The following is a 10125-nucleotide window of genomic DNA, read 5'->3' as shown; positions in this document are numbered from 1 at the left end:
TGTGTGTGTGTGTGTGTGTGTGTGTGTGTGTGTGTGTGTGTGTGTGTAAAATGAAGTCCAAATAAAATTTCAGATGAGAAGATTCACTTTCCAGTACTGTGGCAGACAAACAGCCTGCAGTAACAGTATGTCTTTTAGAAGTCAAACTAAGAAATTCAGCTCATTGAACTTAAGGCTGATCTGATGAGAGATAGCAACCAACGCAAATACTTGGAGGGGGCATAACTCATTTTGTTCCCTTAAATTTTAGTATATTATTAAGGTATGAATTTTGATGATAAAAGTTTAATGTTTAGGAACTCTGTACCACTTTTATTGGACTATAAAGACATTCTCTACTTGCATCCTTGATGCAATTTAAAAAGTGCCTAGAACTCAAAGTAGAAAAGTATATAGAGCAAAACTTTTGTTTGAGTAGAGGAAATTCCAGGTCTCAATTGCTGGTGATCCTACACTTTGGTTGCCATGGCAAACTGAAAAATTTGTAAATCTGCTTTGACCTTATATTTTTTCTGATTCTGCTGTTTTGGGTTTTACTTGAATAGGAGTTGCTGACTTTGGCTAAATAATAAAAATAGCTAGATAACAAAAGCATTTCATTCATCTAGCAATTTTAATCCACTGTTCTTTAAACATTTCATAAATGTGATTGTTTTGTTGTAAGTGCTATTGCCCATTTCCTTAGCCAGGGAAACTGAAATTAAGGAATGATTCTATCTAGAAGCAATGTATCGCCTTTGCTTATCCTCTCACGAGCCATACTAAGTGTCAAGTTTTCCACTTAGAATTAAGGGTCACAAAAAATATTACCAATTATAATAAAAAGTTATTTTCCTTGAGGGCTTATAATGCTAGTCAATCTTGCTTTCCAGATGTTTAGATCATCAAGGGCCTGTTTATATTTCAATATTACATTACCATCTGTTGCTTACAAAAAGAGAGGGCTAACTGGCAAGTTAAACCTTTCAAACATTACTTTGCAGAGTTGCTGAAAAATCCCAGAGGGGGCAGTCAAAAAACAAACAGTCTCCTTTTACTGGAACTAAGCTTAGACTGGGAACCACTAAACTAGGTAACATAAAATTAAAACCTGTTTTGGCAATGAACTAAAAAAATCTGCTCTTTCATTTGCTTGCTAAAGGTCACCATAACATTTTGAAGGTCTCAGTGAAGTATACTTCCCTTGCCTAACATTAAGTTGTTTCACACAATGTCCAATTCCATTGTCATTTTTCCAATCATCGAATATCATGCATTTCTGTGGAGTTTTCTATCCTGTTTAACTCCTAGCTAATAGCATTTTGTCTCTCAATGCCAGCAGCCTATGTCCTGGCTTGATTAAAAAAAGGAGCCCTGAGGAAGCTATATACACTCTGACTACACATTGGGGACCTAGCATAAGAACAACCATATTTCATGGTGTTATGGGCACGGTGTCATGGAACCTGCTTGCTAACTCACCCTTGGTTCCTTTTGAACGAGTATGCAGCCTTTTATCTTCAGCATCTGCATCCATCTGTAACATTAACACAAAATCTTAAATTTACCTCCTTTGTCCCTGACCAAAACTTCCATCCAGTACACAATTGTGTATCAAGATGTAGTAAAAGTTACAATGAAAAACAGAATAGCCATGCTTACAAAATACAGTCTGCCTCTGAAGACATATATGTTTATACATAACATGTATATGTATTTAGAAATGCACACACGTATATGATAAATAGATAACCCATACATACATACATACATACATACATATCTTTAGGATAGTCAGGATTGTCATGTATATGACTTTCTTAACAATCCACAGATTGTGAAAAAATTATTGATCAAATATAGAAATGAGAAAGAACAACTATTAAAGGTCAATTCTACTCTACTGTCCACAAGTGTTTGTTGGTGATTCAGGCACTTCTGTGATAAAGAGCCAGTTATTATTAGAAGCACGGTGGTTCCAATGAACATAGATACCTAGAAAACCATCCTTGAAGGCTTCTCTGTACTTCACCAAATCTTGCATCCTTGATCCTTCTTAGCCCTTTCTGAAACATTCTACTATTTTAAATAAAGAAAAAAAAACTACAACATCAAACATAACCTGAAGAGCAAATGGTATACATTTCCACACAGAATTCTAGTGGAAATTTGGGAGATGATTGTGATAACTATCAAGAATGCTGACTTTTGAATGATGTGAAATAAGACAATGAAAGTTTCTTAAAACTTCTTCATAAGAGATTTTAAAACATGCCCAAGTACAATGCAAATGTGCTACAAATAATTGTTTTTGCATTTGGATTGTGAGAGGATGATATCCATCTTGCTGACTAGTGTCTTCCACCCTCCAAATACACTTCAATATTTTATTAAGTTAAGTCATAGCTATGTTTTAATCAGGTGAAATTCTTAAACACAAGTTAGGTTTTTTTTTCTGTCTGAAAACCAGAAGCAGAAGGTTCACTTTAGTTGCTCCCATCCTTAAAAACTGAGACTAGGCTGTATGCAGTGTGACTGCGATGGTAATGGGAAACGTGTCTCTGTTTTCTGATGCTGAGTTGTGATTGAAGGCACTGACCTGCCATAGACTTATAATAGGGGAGCAGGTGTGGCAATGATGGACTTTAATTTCCTTTAATAAACCTTTTATGTGCCACACTTTTACTGCCATTCTACGCTCTCCAAGGTCCTGCACATAATAGGTTCATTACTTTTGATTACTATAGTCTATTGAGACAAACAACTCCAGAACACACTATATATTTTGTTCAGTTAAACCAATATAGACTATTTATCCATTGTGCATTATTTCACCTGCAACTCTACAGACAAAATTAACAACAGCTCTTATAAGCTAAAACTACTAAAATCACTGGTACTCTTTTGTCATCATTTTATAATAAATACCACACCAATCATAGTGCTGCTTTTTAAATTATGAAACAAAAAGTGTTCACTGCTTTCACTAAACAGCAGTTACTTCAGTCCAAATAACAGGGTTCATTGTGATGAATATTAAAAAAAAATCCAACAAGGGGAGAACAACAATAAAAGCAACATAGGTGATTTTTTTTATCAATTTCCCTCTTTTTTGAAAACCACATAAATTTATGACAGATGTTGAAACAGCCTAGGATTAAAATGGCTAGGCTTACTAAGGATGGTGAGCATTGCATTGTGAAATCATCCTCCTCCCAAGAGTATCTCTGTTGCATATAAAGTGATTCAACTCATGCAAGTCCCCCACCCCCCATGTGCTAAATGAATAACTAGATTAAGAGCGATCTGGACCATGTGAGGGTTAAAATGGCGAAAACCATGAAATATTTTGGAGGAAACTGTTCCCCTGGGTCAAAATCAACACAACATGAGCCTAATACTATATACACAGGTGCTATTAACTCTCCAGAATCACTCTCCGACAAATTCCCCAAAAGGCAAGTGAAGATTAAATCAACGAGTTTCTTTTGCAAAATTGAAGCATAGGGTACAAAGAGGGCTGGAACATACAAATAAAAGTTACATAAATACATTTAAATGTAACCTTCCAGCAGTTTTAAATCTCTTTTTTTTTTAGTTTAGCTATCAAGAAACCAGACAATTCTGTCATCATCCCATGCAGCGACCTCCCCATTAAAGTCAATGGAAGTAATGCATAAATATTCATGGCTTTCCATTTGTATTGTGCACAGAATACTGGTTTCATAATTGTATTTTGGTGAACCATTGTCCTCTAGTTGTAGAATATATTGAAATAAAAATAAAAACTCATTCATGAAATTAAAACCTTTCACATTTAACTGAGGTGGAGTCTACAGAAAAGAGATCAAACTGCCCTGAGTTCACAAAATGTGGTGTATCGATTGGACCTTACCTCTTTCCATCATGCCATAAGAACAAGAAAACTGGTAAATCTAGTTTCCAACCATGGCATACACCTTGGTGATAAATAGAAATGTTCAAAATATGAAGCAAGTGGTACCTTTTGACAATGATGATCTGAGTCAATCTTTTTTTTAGACACAATTAAAAAACCAGCCTCAGGTATCTGAGAAATCAGTAGACAGAAATGGAAATTCCTGAGAATTGTTTGTATTTTTCTCATGGATTTTCCTGCCTTCTCATTGGGTAGATGAAGGATCTCATTTTGGAAAAAAAAATCAAATCTAACACTCTGAGAATAAAACATTTTATAAATGTTCGCTAAAATGGGAATTACTTTTTTACAGTAGGCACATTCACATTACAAACAGCATAACATTGGTGAATGTTTTTCTTGTACATTCTTGCAGACTAGAAAACATATACTCAATTATCACATGCCCCAGAAATCATAAATAAAGTGGCAAAAATATAAAAAGAACATCTTTGCATTTTATTGTTCCCATTTTAAATCCTGAAGATTGACAATATTTTAATAAATTTAGTAAAAAACTGAGTGACTCATTTCTTCATTCAAAATAGTAGCTTGGTTTTTCATAAAGCTCTTCTCCAATATTCTTAAGGCCTTTTGTGCACTTGATGCTCTGGTTTGAAAATATAGCATATGTTATAATAATCAAGATAAAAAAATTAGTCCTTTGTGATTACCAGAGACATAAATTGAATCATTCTAGCTTTGTCAAAGTGTCTTTAGTTGAGTCTATTTTTTCCTGTGGAAATAAAAATTACAAAAAAAATCTTAATTTTTAGGATTTTCTGTCAGAAATTATGGTTTCACTGAAGAGATTGAATTTTAAAATATAAGAATGTAACCTATGGTCCATGTCACTGTAGAAAAGCAGTTTTGGATTCATGTCTATTTGGTTCACGTTGAGGATCTCTCTAAACAAATATCTTTGACTCTTGCCCTGAGCCAAGGTTTTCCCTGAGAACATTAGAATTTGCCTCATGTCCCTTTATGGGCCCTTAGCTCTCAAGCAAGCATGCAGGCCAACAAAACATTAACTACAGGACAGGTTTTATTTAACCTGACAAAAACAGAAAGGACTCTTACATGAACTCATAAAGACTCAAGGAAACTCCCTTTCACCCTTCAGTGGGCCTCTCGCTTCCCCAAGGAGCTATATTTAACCTATTACCAAGACTGTCTCCTCCTTACCCCCAATCCCCACAAAAAGAAAAGAACTTGAAAGTGCCAGGAAGTCCAGCAACCCTCTCTTCTAGTGAGACTGCATAACTTTAGGGGCCTATATAGCCACCTGGACTGTATATAGAATACACTGGGTGAGGTTTCTTGCAAGAGGAAAGAATTCAGGGTTGATGGGTAATCAAGTGATCTCACAGCCCACATGACTCACAATCCTAGGACAGTAGTAAGTCTGGGATATCCCTCCACTTTAAGTCTCCCTATAATGCCAATCAGTCCTTCCACTTCTCTTCTCTGTTTGTTGATGGCTCTTTCTTTTCTGGCAGGCAATCTGTTTATGTGCTGGATGCCATCCAGGTGTCAGTGTATGTCTCTGTTTTAGACTCTCCATTACTCTGTGCATCTGAATTGGCCTGCATCTCCATATTACCCAAGTTCTTTGGAGGGGCTGTATGATGCTCGGTGGCTGTAAAGAAGACTACATTTGTATGTTTACATATTCCCTCTCTCTTTGTCTAACCTCTTCTAAAAGTCAACTCTATTTTAGTGCTCAGATGTGTGAACTAGCCAAGAACTTAAGTAGTCAGTGCTAGAGCAAAGGCCTCATCAGTGAGGCCATGGAGACTTGGGACAGTGGGGATTTATACCATATCTAGACAAGGAAGCTCCAGAAAGAGGACCATTTTACCTCTTCCATGGCAACCTGAACAGAATTGTTACACAATTTTTTAAAAAAAGTAGAGTTCTTGTTTCAGCTGTCTGGCACATTACTACAATAGCATTATTCCAAAACGCGTGTCTCCAAGGAAAAGTGTTAATGCAAGATAGGAAAAAGCATAAGAAAAAAGAAGGAAATAACAAAAATGAAAGAAAAGTAAAAGAAAGGGAGGGAAAGTGTTAAAAAGTAGAGAAGTAAGGATAGAAAAAAAGGTACTGCCACTTACTACTTGTGTGAATTTGGGCAAGTTACTTAAGCTTTATGGGTCTCAGTTTTCTCATTTGTAAAATGATAGATTTGGATACATGCCCTGTAAGGTTTCTTCCTGTACTTTATGATCTAGGAAGGGAAGAAAAGATATGTTTTAAATTCAACAATTATATCATAAACTTGGGAGGAGTAGAGAACCTTAGTAATACATATATATATCTAAAATTTAACTCAATATTCATTAACATTAAAAAAAACTATTAAAATCCTTAAATACATGTGTATATATGGTGAGTTTAAAAAGTGCTTAGATCAGTCAACCAATATTTGTGAATCACTTACTGTGGCCCATGAAGTATACTTAGAGTGAAAAATAATTCGAATAATCAATTTATATACACACATATATTTATATACAAAATTTTAAGCCCAAATTATCTAAGAATTTATATACCTGAGTCTAATGTTGTTTTTCTTTGTGCTTTGGTTTTATTCACTTATCAAAGATGAAGGAAACTGGCTAAGACAATTAGAAAGAGTCCTCCTATTTATCCAATGTTATTTGGTCCTCATTCACTAATGATAATTCACTTACAAAAATAATTGTCATTCATGTGAGAAAACTTAGACTCTTCATTTGTGTTTTAATCATTAAATACTTGCTTTTTATTATTCACTACAAATTGCTGAGATGAAGTTATTATTGAAGTATTCACTATTATGCCAAGAAATTCTTTAAAATTAAATATATGTGTACATACATATGTATGCATATATACACACAATATGGATATATGCTTATCTCCATATGTGTAAGGTACTCTGTTAGGCCTTGGGGACATAAAGTTATAAAGGAATTCCTGTCCTGAAGGAGATTATTTTCTAGATAATATATATACATATACTTGCATAATAATCTTTTATAGTTACATGATTTTGAGAGGCACTTTGTGAAAGTCATATATCTTTATTTATAATCTATCTATAATTAGCCCAAATCCTACCTGGTGAATGTGTGTATATTCATTTTATAAATTCTTTGCCTATATGCATATATTATGTGTGATTAACCTAAATTCTATCTAGTAAATGTATACATATATAGAATAATATTCACTTAAAATTCTTCACATATATTTAACTTGAATAACTATCTTTTAAAAAAAAGTGATGAAAAGTTACCTGAGTAATACCTTCAGTGACAATATGGTTTTGTATCATTTCATACCATTCTTTGTGGGCTATTATTTTCAATCATGGAGAACTCATGGTAAGCATAAGAATAATGTCTGTTATCACTGAATAAAAAGGATCCTATGCGTTCCTCTCCATGAGGAGCCCTTTTGTCCTTGGTACATATTTTGTTTTTTAACGCCAACATTTTGCAAAAATGACAAAGAGAAACACAGAAAGTTGGAAAAGGCTAAAGCCCAGAAAATGAAACAGCCAGGTGATGCCAATACCTTGGCATTAAGTTTGGCTACATTGAAGAACAAAGCATCCACTACTGACTTGCCTTGTTTTTGATGATTCGGGTATGGTTTTATTTAAGCATTGGTTTTGGATGTGAAAAAAATACATTTGCCTCTCACACAGGGAGGAGAGCATGAATATAGGTTTTGATTCTGAGTTATAAATAATGGAGAAAATATAGATTTGGAATATTGCAACAATAAATGATGAGAATTTTTTCAGGGATATTGTAATTAAATGTATATTTTTTTCTATTTTCACCCTGTTGATTGTTCTTTTCCTGCCTTTTTTTCTGTGTTCACTAATAGCTCCAGAAGAATAGTAACATTTTAGCAAGGTGGTGATGGAAGATGGTATTGAGGGTGGAGAGAGAAGTTCGTAAGCTTTCTGTCTTCTAGGCTTCCTACCAAAAGCAGCATTTTAAAATCACTATTTATGAAGACATTTATAGCCTTCTGAACTTTGATTATTACTTTATGGTTCACTGTCTTTGATTTCAACTTTCTCTTATTTATTCTGTTCCTTGTAGCACTGTCCTTGATACTTCACCAGAAAGTTGAAAGCCCTGAATGTGATTACCCTAAATAAATGCTACCTCTACTTCCTTATCTACTTCCTCTATCTACTTCCTCTCCAACACAAACACTAAATCTAAAGGAAAAAGTACATTCTATTTGAAATCTCATAAATATAATCCGTCTCTGATAGAAGTGTTCCTGAGGATCAAGTGCTACATATGCTTATAACGAGTAAGGTGTTTTTCAGAGGGGATTTACTACAGAGTCACTTGAAAATGTATTTGCAGTGAAAGAAACCTTAGTACAGAGGCAAGCCTGGGTAGCTTTGTAATGAGGATGATTTATTGTGAGTCTCATTCCTGATCTGAGTTGTCGCTGCTGTTGTATACCTCATCCATGCAACTTTGCACAACTGGCAGGGCTGAATATAGACTAAAGCCATATGTTTATGTCCTTTTGCCAAACGACTACAGCAAATAGTTCCATTATTCCCTTAGGTAACTAACATGTGCCAAGGATTTCTATTAGTCTGCTTTACCAAGGCATTAGAGGGCAGAGTCATTGCATTATGAAACTAAGGAGCAACTGGCAGCTTTTCGCTATAAGAATTCACCAATTTCTATATCTTTACATATATTTTTCCACTGTATAAAAAGCAACTCAATGTAAGCAACTATTTAAAGTGCTCCTTTTTATTTCTTAAAGACATTTTCTGAGCTATGCCTATTATAAAATATACTTAGAATTAAAAAAATACATTCTAACAAATGTAGAAGTACTTAATAATAAATTTTTAAAGAAAACTTGCTTCTCAGTCTTTTGTAAACTGTCCATGGTATTAATCAGCAGGATTATAGTCATAATCCTTTGTTTTTTAACCCCAAAATCAGCATATTCCATATCAGTATTTGACAAAACTAATTTTGTCAAACTCATTGATTAAAACTCAAATAACAATACTATTTTGATGAAGACTTAAGGGCAAACAAACATTTGTGAAAAAACAGTATGAATCAACACTTAGAAGCATAGATCCAGGGAATGCATGTGTTTAATATTTTAAAATGCATATTCATTTGATTGTGCCATTAACAACTATCAAATTTCTAAATTCAACACAGCAAAATATTTCTCACAAAGCAAGTCAAAAGAGAAAGTAGCATCATAGACAAAATATTTTCTAGAAAAGTTTTGATTAAGCTTGATTTCTGTAAGTGAGATCCATTTTCTAATTAAAAAAAAAATTCTCCCTCACCTTTTTCTGTTCACAAGTGCAATGGTATGCCAATTTTGAATGTGTCGGTCCTTCAGAGTGACTAAGATTGCTAGTCTGTGTTAGTGAGAAATCCTGATATGCATTCTCTTAAGATAAAAAAAAAGAAAAAAGAAAATATATCTATCAATTTATGTCAGGTAAAGCAAGTAAAAGTGAAACAACACTAATAAATACTGGTGAACTAGCTCAATGATAGTCTTACTTCCAGAGTTACTGATACAGGCTATATAGAATAAAAGTTTTAGTGTTTCGGATGCCACCTAATCATCATAATATAAAACAAATCTATGCCTTCCTTTTCTGTAGAGACATATTATTTCTGTCTTTTGGGGAACAAATTCTGTAATAGGAAGGATAAAAGGGACTCTTTTCCCTTTAACTTCTTAACTTAAGAACTGCAAAGTTTTGACTAGGATCCAGATGTACCCAATAGTAAAATAAAGCACAAATCAGATATTTCAGTATGCTTCCAGCTCTGTCTTCAGTTTTAATAATAAAGGTACTGAATTTTTTAAACCAATACTTGAATGTGCTCTCTAAAGAAATAATTTAGCTTTTGTTTACTTTGCATTCAGTCATAATACATCTAACATATCGCTTCTATTTTTGCCCCAGGGATTGAGAATGGAATCAGCTTTCAGTCCATTTGGCACTTGAGAGAAAACTCTGAAATTCAGTGTCTTGCACTCACCATTCTGGAAAGGGATCTTTTTACCCACATAGCATGTGCATTACACATCCTTCTTATTAAAGTGAGACTAGGGGAATAGCATTTTCAAGGGACTTAGGGGGTGAGATGGTTTAAGACATTTTCAAGTATCTGTGATGACATTTTGTGTGT

General features: G+C 34.1%; 1 protein-coding gene across 2 annotated transcripts in view; it reads right to left on the bottom strand.

The window, feature by feature from the left end:
* The window catches only part of LOC114031865 (suppression of tumorigenicity 18 protein-like), a 139486-nt gene extending 130116 nt beyond the window's left edge, over window positions 1-9370 (bottom strand). Inside the window, exons 1-2 of one of the 2 annotated variants that reach the window (XM_027847045.1) lie at window positions 9264-9370; window positions 1462-1516 (exon numbers count right to left, since the gene is read on the bottom strand). In XM_027847045.1, the coding sequence (XP_027702846.1) occupies window positions 1462-1516 (55 nt within the window). In that variant the 5' untranslated portion in view covers window positions 9264-9370. The remainder of the gene's footprint in view (window positions 1-1461; window positions 1517-9263) is intronic. The other variant, XM_027847046.1, reaches the window with a different exon arrangement.
* Between the last annotated feature and the right edge of the window lie 755 nt (window positions 9371-10125).

Source organism: Vombatus ursinus, unplaced genomic scaffold (assembly GCF_900497805.2).
Source record: "Vombatus ursinus unplaced genomic scaffold, bare-nosed wombat genome assembly UNPS02015255.1, whole genome shotgun sequence".
Lineage (NCBI taxonomy): Eukaryota > Metazoa > Chordata > Mammalia > Diprotodontia > Vombatidae > Vombatus > Vombatus ursinus.
This window is presented reverse-complemented; position numbering and strand designations above follow the sequence as displayed.